At 36.0% G+C, this 21,714-nt stretch overlaps 1 protein-coding gene across 1 annotated transcript in view; it reads left to right on the forward strand.

Annotated features, from left to right (window-relative positions):
• Positions 1 to 21,714, forward strand: part of LOC149776417 (uncharacterized) — a 50,066-nt gene that overhangs the window by 23,734 nt on the left and 4,618 nt on the right. Inside the window, exons 2-4 of the mRNA XM_089940828.1 lie at positions 14,958 to 15,031; positions 19,481 to 19,578; positions 20,014 to 20,175. Of these exons, the coding sequence (XP_089796954.1) occupies positions 14,958 to 15,031; positions 19,481 to 19,578; positions 20,014 to 20,175 (334 nt within the window). The remainder of the gene's footprint in view (positions 1 to 14,957; positions 15,032 to 19,480; positions 19,579 to 20,013; positions 20,176 to 21,714) is intronic.

The following is a 21,714-nucleotide window of genomic DNA, read 5'->3' on the forward strand; positions in this document are numbered from 1 at the left end:
GCGAACGTTAACAACATAAAATAGTATATATAATTGCTTTATCGCTATTCTTTGGTATCCCCCCAACCGCCAAAAAGCAACCTATGTTACATTTTCTGATGCAGTTTGAAGTACCCATGGAAAAGCGCCAATGCGGTACGTTGACTTTGCTTAACCCTTTTACACCCATGATAATCTTCTATGAAACGAATGGGGCTGAGTGGTCTGAAGTGCTCGTGTTGCCAATCACTTCTGTCCGCATGGGCGCCCGCACATAGGGGCGAGTGGGAGGGGTTATCCCCCCCCCCCATTTCACCTCCAAACGTGTTTTGGCCTACATCCGTAAAACTTAATAGTTGATCATTACATGTTTGCCCACCCCCTTGAAAATAACTCTGCGGGCTCCCCTGTCTGTCGAGTCTTGCGCTCGGACAATTTGGATATGTGAGAAAGTTTGCCGGTAGGTTTCCGTGGGTCGGTGGTTCTTACCCGGATTTTCACGGATTCTCCCTCCACCAGTTATAATGGTCGCTATGGATATGCTATCGTTCGCTGAGAAATGGCCTTAAACCTAAAACAACTACCATGAAACGAATCGCTAAAACTCCAAAATCTAAGATCTATCGCAAAATAATCACATTGGCAAATCCTGCAGTATAATATCTGTCCATTGTGAGGAATAAAGGAAGCACCAGATGCTGGGCAGGTACTTTCGATATATTATTCAGAATCTTAAAAGTATTTTGATTTATATATCAACGTGAATACACACGGGTTACTGTGAAGCAGACAAGTTGTGAAATTCATTTGTGTGAATCGTTATTGATACCATTTTAAATTGATAATATATACATAAACAAAAGAGCACGTCCTATTTCTTTAACCGGGTCATTTCTCTCTCCTTCGACTGGATTCCATGTTTTCAAGCCAAAACACAAGTGATGTTTGTTACCCAGACAGTCATTGCTTTTTTTTTTTTTTTTGCTTTTGCTTTTGTTGCCGAACATCAGTTCAGTCAAGTTTTGTTACCCAACCGAAGTCAGGCGTTGTTACCCATCAAAAGCCAACCGTTCACCCAGCACAGTTACGGGTTTTGAATACGGCCCCGAAAAACAATAAATATAACAACACACCATGGCATCAGTTACACTTGTATGGGGATGATACTGCTACATATATACGGTCACACTGGTACGCCTTCTCCAGTAATGCTGCGCACGCATTTTCACGTAAAAATGAGCTGATACAAACCTGACAATAATTATTCTATATTTTCAAAGCATTTGTTTTATAATGAGCTCCAGCGTCATTATCCACCGCTAGAAACCTGATTTATCTGGTGGGAGCAATCTGATTAAAATCAGATCTGCACTGTCCTACGTAAAGATCTGACGGCGACCGCTTAGGGGTCATGTTCTGGTGACCTATGTTATTACCATAATCGCTAATTTCATAAGCCAGTTAGATGAAGTCTTGTATCTTCGTTTTCTGGGAGACTGACTATGGCTGAAGAACACCAATCTGTGCCGAACTATTTTATTCACTTTCAGATTTCTGAAAGCTGCAAATATATTGGCTAATTCTAAGGTCACCAGAACATGACACTTACGCGGTCGCGGTTGCTGTCAGATCTTCACGCACGACAGTGTAGATCTGATTTTAATCACATTGCTGGTGGGTGTAACATCCTTCGCTTTGAGCAACGTTGGAGGAAGAACCACTGTAGGCCTAGCTGCTGTTGTGAATGTAGTTCATTCATGAGTACTCTGCTCGAACAGTCAGTTCACCCGTGTCATATCATACCGTATCATCATGTGAAAGCCATGCATTACCTGTCATTCAGAAGGTCAAACAATGCTTTCAGAATTTGTTTCGCAGTGACTTCAGAGTGACGTAACAATGCTTTCAGATAAAATATTCTTTCACTAGATCACTGAAGACAAGTTTACTTGACACTAATCTGGTTGCGTATTTATTTAGCAATTGAGAATACTTGTACTAATTCCTACAAGCCTGAACGGAAAAAAATATTTATGAGATATGATAGTTCAATAGTACTTTAATAAGATAGTTTTTCGACGATGTGTATTCTTTTTAATAAAAGGTACATAGACTACGGCACCAAGAAAACGTCAGCTATTACCGTTCTCGCCAACGATACAAAACTTCAAATATTTCTTTGGCTCAGGTCAAAAACACCACCACTAGTAATTGGTTCTAGAAAAATTATTTTCATGAAGCACCTTTCTCGTTGCATTTCTGTGTGGCCGATATGATCAGAGACACTTAGATAAATACTTTCAACGCCAAAAATAAGTGTAATTTTCAGCAACGATATGTCTGTAATAATACGTACGTGTCTATCTACAGTCTGTTATATCTCTTTGCATGAGGTTATATTAACAAACAAATATTTGCTCCAGAAATAGTCGAGAAAGATCAGTATGAGTTAAAAGAGACAGGTTAATATATTGACTTCTGCACAGTATAATGTAAAGGTAAAGCCAACTATAGCGTGGTGCGAATTTTGACCTCCGCTGATTATCATTGGAGATATACACGTGTATTGATCTATGGATCAGAGAGAAGGCCATTATTTGGAACAAATAAAAAATAATTATGTTCCAAACTGTATTTTAAATACACGATCTTATTTTGAATGTACGCACAAATGAATTACCAATAACATATAATAGATTAGTCTTTATATTATTGTTCGACTTTGAAAAGATATTTCTAGATAATTTTTCACACATGTGAGAAAAAATTGAATGGAGTTGGACTCTGAAATATGGCATGCAGTCAGGCCCGCCTTCGTATTCACGAAACTTAAGCTTAAAGCTACATTTTAAGCTCGAAGTAAAAATTCTTTGACATTTCATAACTTTGCAAAAGTAAAAGTATGGTTATGACCCTAGAATTTTTTAAATTATTATCTCCCTTCATTTTGAATTGCAAAGACATGGATGCGCCACAAGTTTCTTATTTGATCTTGGGGTCTTAAGCCTGGGTGCAACGTTTTGCTCTGAAAAGTTGTAGATAATTCATGGCCAAACGATTACGAGAATACGGGGCCTGGCCTGATAATAATGCATCTTCTGGGCTTGAGTTAAGCTACTTTGTGTCAGCCAGTCACAAAGAACATTACTGTTTCTCACTTTTCCACGTGATACGAATGAAAACTCGATCTCCGACTAATGGTTTATGAAACGGGTCAAAACTGATTATTCATACACAGTTGCAACAGTATTTTGTTTTTGTTTTGTTTACTATTTTGTTGTTTTTGACCGTTGCAATATTGTTCATATAGCAGTGAAGCAATATTGTTTGCTTTATGGTTTCAACAGTAGACTATTGTTTATGTAGTCCCTAAATCAGTTATAAATCTCCACTTATAAATCATTAATAAAATAAATAAATTAGGACAAAAGTATTACCAATTCCCGTTTTCTCAATGAATTAAACATGTTGAATAATTTCATTTAAATCCCTTCTCCCCCCCCCCCATCACGCCATAAAGGTAAACAAAACAGAGATAAAAGAATCTGAACGGGGTGAAAACCGTGATTTTGAACATACACCAAGTAACTTTCAATGGAGTTTTTATACGGTGTTACACGATACCAAAGATACATTGACAAAACTACATATGTGTTTTGTGTGCCATAGCATAGCACTGAGTATGAATCGAGTTCTGTCCCTCGACTGGGAACAAAGCACTCATGTGATGTTGTAATTATTACATATGCCCCTTTACGTCACACATTCTTTCAATTTTTTTAAATATATACTTTTAAGAAAATAAAATGTATCATTTGGCGTTTTTATGAAACTTAGTGTACAACCCTCAGAAAAATTCCCATGTTGCCTACGTAATAGGGGTTAGGCCTAGATATATACTGTATATATCGGTTGTATCTTCGGTCTGTCTGCGTTGTTTTTCACAACTTTTGTATGTGACATATTAATGGATTTAAACAACAGTTACAGAAAAGTGGTTTTCCTTTCTTCTCTAGCAGAATATAGGTTTTGGACCAGCAAGAGACCCTTTTTCATACACAGTACTTATTGAATAGACACACTGTTACTTTCAAACAAATTTCAGGGCAAATTTCACATTATAACATTCTATTTTATACCGAAAGCTCATTAATTTGCAGTACTTTCAAACTCTCTGTCATTATGTTTTCTTTGCTAGAACATATTGATGCATTGAACTTAATGGTGATAATTTAAGTTTATATTAAATGTTTAATAAGTCAATAATCATTTTGATAAAATTCATGATTCTGCCTCAGTGATGAAAAAGTCCCAAGTCGAGTCATATTCTAAAATATGCTGTTCTCTGTGGTACGTCTAATTTTATGTTGCAGATTTGCTGAAGGAATTTTACTCCTCAGAAATATTAATAGACAAATTGAAAGTTCTTCCAGTTAAACTATTTTTTTTAAAAATTCAGTAGACCATATTTTTGCAACTCTGAAGATGAAATGCTTTTTTGGATGATTTTGAGATCTTTATCTGATTTACAATGTGAAATTTATTTCCTGTCTTGCCAGCAACTGGGAATACAATGAAAGGTGCACCGTTCAAAAGAATTCTTAAACTTTTTTGTTTAAGGTCGTTGCGTCCAAAATTCAGCACTTCATTGCAGTTATAAAAATGGTACAAACTATCTGGTTTCATGAAAGTAACCAGGTAGGCACCAATTTAAGTGTCTAATTGAATCTGGACACGTCTTTCTGAGTTTCTCTTACGAAACGGGATTTGTTAAACTTTCAACGGAAGCTTTTCAGCGTTAAAGTAACTGGTCTCTCCGTCTCTGTCTTATTGTCACTTTGCATACCAGCAACATATGATAACTCATTGTCAAACATTGTTTCCACAATATAGTTGTCAACCTCCGCTAATTCTAATTTATTAGCGGAAGATACTGTGAAAAACCTATAAGAAGCTTGTTTCTACTTACTGTATTCTCCCATTATCCCCATCGGTAAAACCGGACAACTTCACCAAATATGGCCGAATTTCTTAAATTTACAAACTTACAATACATTTAAAAATGTATAGCAACAAAACATTCCCGATATTTCATAACTTGACTATTATTGAATAGTTAAAGTTGCAAAAGTAGTTCCAGGCTGGGTGTGCGATACGTATATTTTAGGTACGATACGGAATCACAAGGTGAACATCTGTATCGAATGACACATCAGCCATGTAAGGTTAAATGAGCGTATACTAAAAAGATGCATTCGCCTGTCGAGACGAGAAGGCCGTACTGTAAATTCCTGGGATATGAGGCACACATACTGTAATCTGTTTGATGCTTTATGTTGTTTTTGCATTTAACGGAAACGAGATTTTAAAACAGATTAAGTTTTAATAATGACATGTCTGACGATGTCTCTGGACCGATGGTGCCAGACAAATCGACCAAACGAAGGGGTAGGGGAGAACGTAGAGAGAAAGATAATTTTTATGGGATAAAATCAAATAAATGTTTATTATCAATGATGAGTAAAGTTTGATGATTAATTAGATTGTATGTACATAACTGTATCTAGTCTAGAAGCACCTGGCGTTGGTGCATCATTTCTCTAATCCTGTTTCACGCTTGTGTCGATTTACTCGCCGGTGATCCAATAGCCGCGCATTCACTGTTCAAGGCTATGCTGAGAAACCATTCAGTATTTGTAATACTCAACTTTCTTCAGATAAACCAACTTTCATGTTTAAATTCTAATCAGTGTGGATAATGAATGTATACAATAGCAACAGAACTAGATTTTGTAGCGTAGACACTAGGATGGGATGTGAAGAGTCCACTCTCTGTCGATACATTTTCGTGCAGTCAAGCATACCTCCGCTAGAAACTATGTGCATTTGTATTTGATAAATGAAATAGATGAATAATATTGAAATATATGTATAGTATGTACGCTGTATCTTTGATATTTTATAGAAATTTTTAATTAATAGAAAACTCAGCATGCCTCGTTTCTTTTAATGAAATCTTTATACCAATCCTTATTATAGTGTCGTAAAATGTCTTTTAAATACATTAGGATGCGTCAGTCACTTTCCTTTGCATGATGTTATATATAACATTATAGCGGTAAATTTAATCATTATAGCGCTAAAAAGTGCTACTGTGGCAACAGAATTTGGCGTTACAATTTACAACGATACTTTGATTGCAGCTATGATACTTGGAAACCATTTGCAACGATATGTGGATACCGTTGCAACGATACTTGGATACCATTGCCACGATATTTGGATACCGTTATAACTATATGTGGATACCGTTGCAACGATACTTGGATACCTTTGCCACGATATTTGGTTGTTTTGACCCTTTTCATATAGCATACAAACCTCAGATCAGAATTGTATGATCTTTTAGTCTGTTATACAGAATTCATCAAGACTAGCAAATTTGCAATACATCATTGTTGTGAGCAAGCGACCGTTATCTTCAGACATATTATGTTTAATTATGTCTAACTGGAACTTAGGGTAACGAAGCTTTGTAAACAAATGATTGCACTGTAGCAACCGTGGCTGTTTTTGAGACAAAGTTTGATCATACTTACGATCAGGCATACTTTGAAGGTATTGCACAAACTTTACAAGTTCCGGTTTCTTTTGAAAACCGGTCACTTCTTTTTAGGCATCATAGGATTGGGAACTACACGCTAGATTTACTTACCTCCGAAATTGGAGAGCTTTATGACGTACAAAACTACGCACCTCCAAAAATGAAGATTTGACAACGTAAGTACTCCAGTGAGCATTGGCAATTTTACGCTTGCAAAACTACATATCAACACTCCATTTTTTAAAGAATTGTGCTTAGTTAAATTTACTTCCATGTCAGGAAGTTATGTAAATTAACAATGTAATGGGGCCACGTATTTGGAACTATTTTGTTACTCTTAACATACAGACGTGACCCCAGCGTTGGTTGGCGGAGGGATAATATCCAATATTGGATAGTAAATCTCCAGATAATTTAGCGGCTATACCTCGGAGTGGGTATTGGAGTGTTTTTAACAGATTTGCTCACGGAGAATGCCCTCGGCCAGTCCGTTGGATTCTAAACAAAAGCTTCCTTGAGTGAATGGAAGTTGGTTAACTATCTTGGGATATATACGGTTTTTTAAAAAGAGACTTTGCCCTTCATACGAGTAAGTATAATCTAGACACATGTGGACATATTGATTGTTATGTATGTTATACTAAACGTGGCTCAGACAGATAGTCTCCCTCCCCCCGACTGTTCAAGATAAAATTCTTGCATATATCTTCAAACTGCGTAAGACAGGTGCCTAGTTTTTTTTCAAAACCTGCTCCAGATAATAATTCTTACATCGATGTACAAAATGGCTTTAGACAGGTTTGTTATTATTAATTTATTTGATCTTCCGCTCTGTTCACCCAAAAACTGAAAGTCAAAGGCTGTACATATTCCTGGATATTGCACTCAATACATTATTTTGAATAGGGTTATTCTGGACCTTTGAATAAAGATAATGCATGCTCATTAGCCGTTAAAAAGGATAAGTAATTAACCAGAAAAGTTAGAAGTGCAATGATGGGGGTACGAGATAAACGTGTATGGTGCATTTTTGTGTTTCTCTTTCATTACACCTTTCATGAACAGCTTTTCGTGAATCACAATAATTACTCTTTGCTTAAAGAGACATGAATATATTCCTTCGTCACACCCATTTCCGGAAAAAATACCGCAAACTCCACGATTCTGATACATGAGTGTACAAGATATGGAAGGTTTGCAATGACGATATTGTTTATAATGTATTTGTTTGAACTTAACATTTACAACTCACCAACAAAATACTCTCAGAGATTTTTTCCCCGCAAAGATTGTGGTTTATGACTTCGAAATTCTTCCTTTTATGGAATGTGTGTGTAACGGATTGGTTCATGAGAGATATTCTGGAATGATCTTGGATGAATTTCAAACGCATTTACGTATTGCATAACGCATTTAACGCATTGCATAACGCATTTAACGTATTACAATTTAACGTATTGCATAACGCATTTAACGTATTACATAACTCATTTAACGCATTGCATAACGCATTTAACGTATTACAATTTAACGTGTTACATAACACATTTAACGTATCATAATTAAACGTATTACATAACGCATTTAACGTATTACATAACTCATTTAACGCACTGCATAACGCATTTAACGTATTACAATATAACGTATTACATGACACATTTAACGTATTACAATTTAGCGTATTACATAAAGTATTTAACGTATTACAATTTAACGTATTACATAACGTATTTAACGTATTGCATAACGCATTTAACGTATTACACAACGGATTTAACGTATTACATAACTCATTTAGCGCACTGCATAACGCATTTAACGTATTACATAACGCATTTAATTAATTAAATATTGTAAGCAGATTTGAAAACGTGCGAAAATGCATCTCGTTTATATGATGGCAAGGACGTTTAATATTTCGATTAATGTCTGACGATTTTTACTGAAGTCGCTCAATATTAGAAGGACGAATATTGAATTTCTTTAATTATTTGTTTGTTTTTACTTAATACGTTATTTGTTTTCAAAGGAAAACAATATTCCTTAATATTGCCGTTATGGCCCAAGATCCCACTATCTCGATAATAATGTATTCTACCATGCTGAAATTAACGCATGATTAAAACTTTATTCATATAAAACTTATGATTCTACACCATGGATATTATAAAGTTTATTATATAAAGTACCAGATTACTTCATTTTCGTATTCATAAAGACACGCTGATAAATATCTCCTGCCATGACCTACTTTTTCCTACTGGCTAATCGAATCAACATGTGTTTTTCATAAAGTCGTCGTCAAACAAGGCTCAGCTTAAATCAAGATCATACGCCAATCTCATTAGTTTTTTTTAAAGAATTATGCCTAACGTGTCTATCCATTTTGACAAATTAAAAGGAATAAACTATCTGAAGGAAATCTAGAGTAATGGCCCTTGCCGCACGACCACCCACCCTCCCAAATACCCGTTACCACTCGGACAGCTATCTCACTATTTCGATCATTGAGTTATTGCATAAATATTATTTTCAGATATCACCACTGTCTCTGATTTTGTGTGACAGATGCCAATATAAAAACTTCAGCATTGTTGTTTCCTTCGCTTTATTTGTGGGGGATCTAAAATGACACGAAAGTATCGTTGATTTCTCTCTGTAAGCGATCTCAGATACGTAACCTCATAATAAAGGAGAGGGCTATCCCAGTTAGGAAATAAGGTGATTTAATTTGCCTATCAACGATGTAAAGATACAAAATTGATGAATTAATCAGTGTTTTATTTTTGTTTTGTTTTTTTATAATGGCCAAGCAGGACCGAGCTAGTGTTTTTTTTTTTGACAGAACCCTGAAGGAGCTTATGGAAAACAACCGTTCAAAATAGGTCAAATATTGAAAAACAGAACCGCGGTGTGTGTGTGTGTGTGTGTGTGTGTGTGTGTGTGTGCTCGGATATTTACAGTATTTAATTTCAATTCCCGTTATGAACACGCCAGCAAATAACCCATAGGTGTTTGAATCGTTCGTGTCAGTAAATTTGGAAGGTTTCCGATTCACAACCTTTATCATACCTGACAAAGTCAACTGTCAATATCTACCTGACAAGGAAAATCCTTCTGCAAAGGAAAATATTTATATGTTATTATTGAGAATCGATTTTAAGTTTATCGCAGTAGTAGACCCATTTCGGAAGATGCGTGTCGGAAGAGTTGCAGTTCCTGATATAAATTACATGACTTAAAAATCATAATGTAAAACTGTTAGCTTAGTGTGATTTGGCTGGATATCTGAAATAAAAATCAACATAATATATGCCTACATGTAGTATATATGTATTTTAACATGTTCAAATAAGTCCAGGATATAATATTCATCACCCACAGAGAGCGCCTCGTTTTCGAATTCTGATATTTTGCGAGGTAATTATTTTCAGATATCTTGAAACTGGCCTATTCGAACGTGAGGATAATAAAAATGAACCACTTCTAATTAATTGAATATTTTACCATTTCGATTACACTGAAAATGGCTGATTATTTGCTTTTGAATCCATATATATATATATATATATATATATATATATATATATATATATATATATATATATATATATATATATATATATATATATATATATATATATATATATATATATATGTGTGTGTGTGTGTGTGTGTGTATGTGTGTGTGTGTGTGTGTGTGTGTATTTATGTATGTATGTATGTGTGTGTGTGTGTGTGAGAGATATGTCCTTGTGAAGTGAGCGCGTGTACTTGCATTTGTGAGACACTCCAAATATTATAAAACATAAGTACTGAACTAGTTGAACTTTGTAAGGTTTACTTCGGTCATAAATCAACGTGCTAAAGTTAATTATTACACAATGGTATATTGATCGACACAATACCTAATAGATTAATAACCTGATTACACTTGCATCGATGATCATACATGTAACTGTAATTCATTCTCCTTTCAGTCTGAAAGGTATTATTGTCTGCCATTTTAAAGCAGAAAGAAAATACTTTGACCTCGGGAGTATGTTACTATTTTCAACACCGTCAAGTACTGGGCTTAACGAAATTACTTCGACGTAGGGGATATATTACCATTTTCAAAACCGTAGAGTACCCTCGAAGCTACCTGATTGATATAAAGTGTGTGTGTGTGTGTGGGGGGGGGATAAGCTGGAATATTGTTGAGTGCCACCAAACTGTAAGGGGTTGAGGAGGGGGCAAAGCTGCTAATTTAACCATTTAATTGACAATGCCGAATTATTTGTGTCTAGAAGGGAAGGGAAGGGATGGGTCATTCATTACTGATGGTGGTTACCTCAGAGGCGGAGCAGTCGCCCAAGCAACCTCTGCAACTGCTGGCGGACCGAATACAAAATTCCAGTCAAAGAACGGGGGGGGGGGGGGGCAGAATAAAGTTTTGGGTCGGGGTTAAGGGTCAGAATTTCTTGCTGGCTGTCTTTTAACAACATTGTATCAAAAACTCTCTCTTGTTTGTAATTTGATTTTTAAGTTAGCAATAAGTTGTCTGGTTTTTTGACTACTCGGTATCTTTAATACCAATATGAAAATTTAAAGCATTTTTCCTTAACGGTTTTCAGCGGAGGTTGATGTTAAATCTCATCCTTTCTTCAGATACTGCGGCGTGGTGCTGCAGAATTTAGTTTACCATATACATCTAGCTATTTGTTATTTGTTTGGAGTTTTGTTAGTTCTCTAGTATTATCAACTACCACAACTCTTCACGATGTCTATGTCAACTATCACTTCGCGATATCTTTGTCAACTATCGCCTCTTCGCGATATCTTTGTCAACTATCACCTCTTCGCGATAGCTTATCAATCTAATCATTCTCCAGGATGTCGCTCTACGATCCAGTTTATTACAGTTTACTAAAAAGGGAACTTAGTGTTTGAAAAAACTCTTGTAAAGGCACGACATCTGACCATCAGTAACGCCCTAATTTCAAATCGATCAAGTAAGGGAGACTGAAATTCATCTTATCTTCCATACTTTCGAGAAGAATGTCTACTTGGTTTTTCGGACGTTTCTCTCAGGAAATAACGCACATGTTCATGTCATCAACTAAAAAGACCAGGCACGTTTCTGCTTGTATGTTGTTTTCATTTTTCAATACCATCAGTCATTGTATTCTCTCCTTCTTACGTCATTAATCGGAAAAAATGTATTGCAGAGAAGCCCACGAGTGTCTTTCTTTATCAGTACATGTTCGAGATAGATACCTGTCAGGTAAAGCCGATGTCATTGTCAAAGATAGTCCTGAGGATATTTTAAGGTTTGATTTACATATTTTAAAAATCAGCTTCTAGTGAGACTGTGTTTATCTTGCTGGTAATCACACACGATTTCCATCATAAATGTATCATTACGTTGTCACGAAAAGGACTTGCTTCACTGAAAGTGATAACTTACTCTATGGCTATTTCTTCTAATACTTCGATCTTGATACCAGGTACAAGCCTTTTATGTACCAATTGTGCAACAAAGAACTATAAATTTAAATCTTCGTTTCGAACGAAATGGTACGCAACGAAGCATCGACCATTACGAAACATATCGCAAGGTCTCTTCTAGAGCTTTGTATAGCCTTCTCGAAGAAAAACTAAATTTGGGTGTAACAATATTCATGACTGAGTTTGTTACATATAGTCAAACCATCTTTGACAGTCACATTTATTGCACTATTGCCTGGTCTCAACTACATTTCCCATTTCCCTTTATCTAATGTCCTCAATAGTAGTCATGCAATAAGGTTTATGTGCTTGTACGACTTCAAATAAGCACAGCAAAAACTATATACATTATACTTAATTCTAGCCGATAGGAGTACCTAACTTACAGTGTTATAATTACAAATAGGTATAAATAATTCATCAACTGCCACTAGGACAAGAAACTTATTTTGTTTAGCTTTCAAAACTTCATAAACAATTGAATAAATAACCCCCTAAGCTGATACTACGCCTTGACAGATATTAAGCTTGCTGACTACGTCATAGTCTTTAATGTTGTTTGCTGACTACGTCATAGTCTTTAGTGGTCTAGATTAAAACTTTTGATAGCTCAGTAAAATAAGGCCCTTGAATAATAATATGCACTCAACCCTCTTATCGTACCTAAATGTAAATAAGGCAATGATTGTAACGTTTATGCATACAATACAGTAAACCCCCTTTAAAAGACATATATACACGTGAAATAAACACATTTGTTCAAACCTTTCGTGCTGTACTCAAAGTGCAAAGTCGCGTCGTTCATTTAAATTTCTCTCTCCCCCCCCCCCCCCGGACTACTGCCACTTCCATACCTTATTTTCTCCACCTACATACCTACTAATCAATAATATAAAAAGCTGTATACATGCATCCCACAGACATACATACATGCATGCATACATACGTACGTACGCACACACACACACACACATACATACATAGGACACCAATCAGCGTTCTTTAATTTTCTTATGAAGCGTAAAGCTAAAGTTTGTTTTGAACAGCTTGAATGACTAATATTAAACACTCTTTGAAAGCCCAACAAAATGTGACAATTAAAGCACAAACTCTGCTAGATTATACATCTATTGCTATCATAGTAACCACACAGCACAACATAACCATGGGCTCAATCAATAACCCGCCATTGTCGTATAACAATTCCAATTTCTTATTTGAAAAGCTTGCTAAATGAGTATATATAACGTATATACTCTCTTATTAGTCGAGTCCAACTGCAATCAACATAAACACTAAACTGAACTGCCGTCGCATAATGCACCGGCAGATTAGGGTCTATGTTGTTTGTTCTACTGATTATTCACAAATAACTGCCAGCGCATTATGCTATGGTCTAAATTTATGCAGTTTTCAGGTGGACTCGACTTGTAAATGTGTGTAAACAACAACTTCCTAACACAACAAGCATCACAAAAAGTGCGTGTGCATGTGTTCGTCTGTGTGTGTGTGTGTGTGTGAGAGAGAGAGAGAGAGAGAGAGAGAGAGAGAGAGAGAGAGAGAGAGAGAGAGAGATTTGGATTTTAACGTAGCTCAACAATAAAATTCAGTCCTTTCGCTACGATGTTTCCAATGTGGCAATTTATAGTGATATCTAGCACCGGGGCATCATGCCGCAGACATATAGCATCATGTCCCGCCCAGTCATATTATCCTGACACTAGGCCGACCATTTCTTGCACTAACCTCTTAATGCTGAGCGCCTAGCGAGGCAGCTGTTAGTACCATTTTTTGTCTTTGGTATGACTCGGCTGGAGATCGAAACCATAAACTCCCTTATCCGAGTCGGACGCTCTAACTACTAGGCCACTGGAGTGGTCTACAAAAAGTGCAAATTTAATGATGTTAGGTTTTCTTCCATGATACGTTAGTATATGCTTCTTCCTAAGATCCAAGTAGAGCATCCGACAATGAGAAAACCATGTTCATTTTCTAAAACTGAGCAAAATTTACATATTTTATTGGGGGCCCCGAGTGGCCGAGTGGTCTAAAGCGCTCTCCGTTACGGATCACTGCCATCTCACCTCTGTCTGCGTGGGTTCGAGTATAGGATTCGGCCAATGTGGGTGTGTGAGAAAGCTTGCCAGTAGCTTCTCGTGGGTCGGAGGTTCTTTCTGGGGTTTTCCTGGGTTCTTCCTTCACCATTAATACTGGCCGCCATGTATAGCCTATCATGCGCTGAAAAATGGCGTTAAACCCAACAACAACAACAACAACAACATATTTTATTTTCTCTGGGAGTCTATTCCAGCTACCAGATTCAATTTCCAATCCGATGCGCCAGGCGGCAGAGTCGTAAAGGAATTCCCTTTTACGGATAACGGGCACATCTCACCTCTGTCATTCTAAGTTCGAGTCTCGGTTCGACTAACGTCGGTATGCAAAGTATGCCAGTATCTTCCCGAAGATCGTTGGTTCTTCCCGGGGTTTTTCCGGGTGTTTGGGTCACCAAATATACTGAACGCCATGTACAGCCTATCATGTGCTGGAAAATGGTGTGAAACCCCACCAAGGCAAAGCCAATTTACATTCTATGCGAAAGTACACCTAATTTGGTTAATGCAAATCTATATTTTTGGAAGTCAATATCTTCTAAATATGAATGAAAATAAACATTTGCAAAAGTTCTGTTGAAACTTGTTCTTAATGAATTTGCCAAATTAGCATTTTATTGTGATGCCATCTTTAAGTACAGTCATTAATAATAAACTAATTATCGGTTGGCAGTTATTGCTCTATGACATTATTATTATTATTATTATTATTATTATCATCAGGATACATGTTAAACACTAGCAAATGCATATTTATATGTTTGCAGATATGTTCAGGTTGCACGGATAGTGACAAAAATCAGGACTCGTCTGCATGCTGGTATACACAGTGGTACATTTGGTGAGTAGCTGCACACAAAAATACTTTGCCACAACAAGCATTTTATATTTTCTTCATGTCATTTTAATATGCCACTGGGTGGTTTTGCATACACAGAAAGTCACCTTACCCTACTGAACACCTATCAATATTAAAACTGGGACGCAGCTCACCTTACCCTACTAAACACCTATCAATATTAAAACTGGGACGTAGCTCGCTTGATAATATAGCCAAACAAAATAAACTGGTTAAAATAAACACACAACAACAACAACAACAACAACAACAACGACAACAAAACCATTGGCTTACTTCTGACTTTGTTCGAGACATGTAAATACGGTTAAGTAACCAAATTAATCTTTAGGATATATTTTATCACGTTATTCTGAGATGATGCTCCATTCGTTTGTGACGAAAACTTGATCGCTATCATCACGTTCATGACCTACATGACCTAGCAAACACGTCTCTTTGAAAAAAAAATTATACATCCGGGTACATATTATGATTGCAAAATAACTTGCTTCTTTCGTTGAGAATGTGTGCTTGGCACAGCTGAAAAGCATTGAGTGTGGACATCATCCGTAAAGGAAACCAGAAGCAGTGGTGTATGAAGTCAAGATGATGTCAGATAACGGACTAAACCTGTCATTACATATAAGGATGGAAGATTTGTTGGTGTCATCTTTACCTACCCCATTCTTTTGATTTCCCATTTTATCCTAAAAACTCTTGGCTGAACCACAATAATGTACCACAGTGGAAATAACAATATTTAACGTGGGAATGACTATGACTAGAGCACTGTGCGATGCATCCCTTTACTCTGCGGTACACTCGCTCTATCTGTGTTGCATCCCTTAACCCTGCATTACACTCGCTCTTTCTGTGTTGCATCCCTTTACCCTGCAGTACACTCGCTCTTTCTGTGTTGCATCCCTTTACCCTGCAGTGCACTCGCTCTTTCTTACTTATCACCACTGTCATCATATCGTACACGTTGTTGATGGTCTTTTTTCACTTTAAGAAAACGTACATGATGTAACTAACACAGTAACCTCCAGTGTCATTATCTGATTGACTGTTTATATGATTACTGTTTCATATAATGATCCCCTGCATATGAGCGCCTCTCCTTTAGGTTCCACTCTACAGTTTCGTGCTTTGCACATAGTTTGGTTCTTTAAGCAAATGAAACCCTGGTTTAACTCACAATTTTTCTTGGCTGTTTAATAAAAGACATTGTATCTTAAGTATCTTTAAAATAACTTGCAATTCCCTTTATGTTGATATCTGACTGATGTGTGTAATTTGAGCTACAGAATATACAGCTTGGCTTACTTAGATGTGCTAGTTTCAAAAGACTGATATCTTCGCTTGGTCATTTTCACTGGCTTTACTTCAGATGCAAGTTTGATACAAGCTAGCGTATATGTGTGTTGTTATAAATATATTTTCTAATTCCTTTATTGAATATTGTCTACCATGCCCGTTTTAATAACTGCTAACGTTAGCTTACTTGGACCAGTCCAAGTTCGTTTCTCATGAGAGTTACGTTGTAGATTAGCTTAGTTCTTTACGCAAAGGCCTGCTTCCCTAAAGTCACATATACAGAAATTTCAGTCAGTGTACATGAAAGTAACAGAGAGCCAATATTATTTCCATTGTGTATGTTTCAATGTCAATATTGATGTTGTGGATAACTATAAATACTTTAAAAAAAAGCGTATACACAATTTACATTGGTCTATTGATTGTCAGCTGAAATTGTTCGATCAAAGCAATGTGCCGATTTTAAGATATAACTTTGAAATTTGGGGATTTGTGAGATCTGATACAGCCGGGGGAAATAAATCCCTCACCTTTCCTCAGAAGTATATTGAATGTCAAAAATGCACCCCTCTAAATATGATATATTGCGAACTTAAGTAGTCTCCCTTTAATTGTCAACATTACAACGCATGATAACTATTCGTCTATATAGGTTAGTGGTTATGAAGTAAAAAAAAAAAAAAAAGCCTATCGTATGCATTCTCTCTCATAGAAACACTACGACAATAAATGGTTATTTCAAGTAAAATTTATATCAAATGATACTGGATTAAGTTACGTATGGGAAATCCAAGTTTTGTATGAGTTGAATGGCTAAGAAAATTGGTAGAACTGCGACTGATAGATCATGCTTGGGTAGCGAATATCGATACTTGATCTAAAAGTCTAAATTACAGGTTATTTAAAACTAGCATAGATTTAGAAAAGATGTATTTCTCAATACCAAAAATATATATCTACGAACTTGACTAAGTTCAGAACTGAAAATCAATGGTTTCCTGTTGAAAATGATAATTGAGCTAATGTTCCCTATAACGAGAGACAGTATGCACTTTGTCAGTCGCAAGAAATATGTAACAAATAACACTGTCTCCCGTCATGTTTTATTTTCATGATGAACGAGAAACATGTATACCTCATTTTTACACTCCAAGGACTAATATTTATAAGTATAGTCAATTGATGAATATAAGTAATGTACGATTCTAAAAACAAAATATTGCAGGTTTTTCGATTGTTTTCAGATTTTTGTAATCCCAGTTAAGCATTTTTGTAATAACATCAGACGCTATATTCATGTTATTTTTCTTGTATATAAAAACATTAGACGCTATATTCATGTTATTTTTCTTGTATGTAATAACATCAGACGCTATATTCATGTTATTTTTCTTGTATGTAATAACATCATACGCTATATTCAAGTTATTTTTCTTGCGTGTAATAACATCAGACGCTATATTCATGTTATTTTTCTTGTATACCTCATATGTTGCAGCAGTAGCGGTCATAGTGAGGTGCGAGATCGCACGGGGCCCGCAAGCTAAGGGGGGGGTGGGGTGGGTTGGTGAATTATTTTACATTTATTCATACTAAATCTGCCTTTTAAATTAAAATTCTTTCCGTTTTATGTTCAAAATAGAGAATTAGAGACGATTCTTTCGCAAATGAAACAAAACTGTATTTATTTAATGAATATTTCAAAGAATTTCTTCAGTGATATAGAAATTAGATTTTCGGGGCCAATTGTCCTCATTTCGCACTCAGCCCGCACAGCCCTAAAACCTCCGCTGGTTGTAGACTTTATAACCTGACTTTATTAAAGTCTTGCCTTGTCATATGAATTCACCTTATACTTGTCCCGCTTTCAGATGTACTTAGTTCATGATTGATTTTATTATTTTTCCCTCTATCATTCTGATATGGCATGTACTCGCTTTTAAGTCGATTCGAGGTGTGAACAACATAGACCCAGATCTGCCGTCGCATAATGCGTCGGCAGATCTGGGTTTATGTTGTTTGTTCTACTCGTTAGTAGTAACAAACTGTATACACCAAGATCTGTCAGCGCATTATGAGACGGCAGATCTGGGTCTATGCAGTTTGCAAGCCGATGAGGCTTATAAGCGAGTATAGACGGCATCAATCGTCTGAGTATAATGCATAACAATCGATGCAGCTATCTAAAATCATGCAGGTGAAACGTGACGAAGGTCATCGGTTTTTAAACATACCATGATAAAAATGGAAGATAAAAAACCAATAACAAATATTAGCTGCAGCGTCAATATCCTCGACTATTTAATCCGTTCAACATGACAGTATAACAAAAAATTCATTTTTGTTGTATCACTTGCGTTTTCAGCATTGTGTTATGGCGCTGTGTCAGGAAAGTAGCGTCTCTTTTACTTCTTGTTCATGTGTGTTCATTGACCTTGTTCTAATGAACGGTTTGTAGTGTAGATTTCAACTTAACAAAGGCTAAGAAAACCTCCAAATTATGTTTCAAGTCGACCAATATTTCTGGGCACAAGCGACAAGCACACAGCAAACACACAAAACGGCAATGCGCAAATATCACTATTTCTGGGCGATGCGTCTTCTTCGTCATGAACAGTCGGAAACTTTGCGTATAAAGCTACGTTGTTGTTGTTGTTCCTGTTGAAGTAAAACGGAACACAGTATACCTCCTTTCGAGATAAACCGAGCCACTGGAGATTGAATACCTTCCGACAAATAAATGTCTTTAATTTGTAATAATTCCTGTCTTTTATAACTGAAACTTATACTTCACTTCAACAGTATTTTCAGGAGAAAAAAAAAAAACAACAAATGGAATTATAAGATAAATGGAAATATTTTGAGTCCTTCTCATGTCCCAGCAAACATTTACGAATCATATGACATCAGCATAATTTAACACAAAAAGCAAGAAAAGAGAATTACATGGTATTTTATATTTACTGATTTTAATCCCATTATTAAGATAAATTTGATTTAGTTTATGAACAGCATTTAGAAAACAACTTGCATACACTTACAAAGAAATTTCAAATTCCCTAATTTAACTAACGGTTTACAATATGTTTCATTTATATCGCATTTTAACATTCCCTTTTTTCTTCATTTCAGGTTCGTCCTAGGTTTATTTATAATCGTATTCTTTATTCTCATCATTCTTTACATCAAACATAGAAAGAAAGAACGGTCCCGGGTCCGCAGATTTCACAGTGAGTACAGGAGACAAAAGATATTTCTTTTTTTAAATATTAGACTTTGTCAGAGTTTGTAAATATGAGTTTAATTTTTTTAAGTAACAATTATCTTTAAACTTGATGATGATGATAATGATGATGATAATGATAATAATAATAATAATAATAATAATGCATTTACCTATGATGACATATTTAGCAATAAGCTAATCTTTCTAATGATCATCGAAGGCATTTGTATTCAGGTATATTTCACGTGAAAATCTTTAAAGGCATGGAGTAAGGCAAATTTATACCTTAGATTATGTCGGAATAAGTATCTGAGGAGAGAACTATGTTGCCAATAAGGTCAGACCTCAACACAACATCATTAGAAAGAGGTAGCTGTGTATCTAGATTGATTATATATATATATATATATATATATATATATTGAAACATTTATTTTAGGACGGAACGGTCGCATAACTCCAATTGGTGTAGTCCCATTACAGCCACCGTCTTATTCAGAACCTAGTCACAAGCCGCCGAGTTATGAGGAGGCACTATCCCACAGTGTTTACCCGAGCTATATCCCAGGCTATATGGAGCCGCAAATACATCAAACCAATCGTAAGTATACAAACATGCATATATATATATATATATATATATATATATATATATATATATATATATATATATATAGGGCCGGCGCCAGACTCGGCCAGACTATCTGGCGCCCTAGGCAAGGTTAGATTCTGGCACCCTCCCCCCAAGGAAAATATCAATTTCAAAATGTATAAACAATAATGTTTTTAAAAAAATGCGCACCATGAAATCAGCGCCCTAGGCGGCTGCCTAGTTTGCCTATATGGTAGCGCCGGCCCTGTATATATATATATATATATATATATATATATATATATATATATATATATATATATATATATAGAGAGAGAGAGAGAGAGAGAGAGAGAGAGAGAATAGTCTTGACATTGTTCTATCTATATGTATGTATATCAAGAAAGGTATATATAAAAATCGGAACGCAAACAGTACAATATTATCTAATGCCACAAATGGTAAGAAACGGCTCGAGGAAAGGAACAGGTCGCAAATGCACATAGAAGCACACACAAACAACGTGTGGCACAGAAAAAGAACAAAATCCCAAGATACAATTACATGTCAAGAATGGGATCTATAATCCGTCATAAGGCGAACGATTTTTGATGAAAGCCATCAGCAGAATAGGATAACGTGAATCGACTGAGATCGACACGTAGGAAAGTTATTTTCCCTCAACGGTTTCCAATTTGTGTCATTATATCATTTGTGTAGTGCCTAGTGAGAAATGATAATTGGCACCGAGGGTGAAACACAATCTCTTCGCGGTGACTTTGGTAACTAGGCGACGCCAAGCATTACAGCGCTATTGTGCTCGCATAAAAATGTCGTTCGCCTTATCCGTAAATAATAGATCTCTAATATACATATGTAGTTATTTCTGGTTATCTTGGTCTTTTTCTTTAGTTTAGACTTCGTCATCATTGTGAACAGGTTTTCTTCCCTGTGCCAAAAATATAAATATTGATTTATGCGTCAGTGTGCATATATGTGTATATATGTGTGCATTTGTATGCTTGAGTCTGTGCATTAACTGCATTGTCCCATGAAGACAAATACCATGCTTTATAATTAAATGACAATAACGAGGGTATGGGATCTGACAGTTGTGTGAGCATTTGAGTTTCGGGAGCGTTGATTTCGTTCAAATTACGACAGAATCAAAATACGAACACACGTCGAGTAGAAAAAAAAAATGTGATCTTTGTAACGAAGGTCTAGTCTGTATCAAGGCGACAAATCTTGAAACGACAGACACTGAAACATTGTGAATCGATTGTGATTCTGTTTTTACAGATGCTGCCACTAAAAAACATGGTCACCAAGCCAACATAGATTGTACGATTGTTTTCGATCCACCGGAAGTACTTTGGATTTTCCGCCCCGAATATTTGATTGTCATTGGTTTGAAATTTAAGTAAATATCCATGCAAAACTTGATCCCTGAATGTGGCAGCTACAGATGAAAAATACTAACTAATACTGACTCACTTTGACTCCCTTTGATAACATTATGAAACGTGCGCGTATGTATTAATTCCA

The sequence above is a fragment of the Sinohyriopsis cumingii genome, chromosome 18 (assembly GCF_028554795.1).
Source record: "Sinohyriopsis cumingii isolate HCF-2022 chromosome 18, ASM2855479v2, whole genome shotgun sequence".
NCBI lineage: Eukaryota > Metazoa > Mollusca > Bivalvia > Unionida > Unionidae > Sinohyriopsis > Sinohyriopsis cumingii.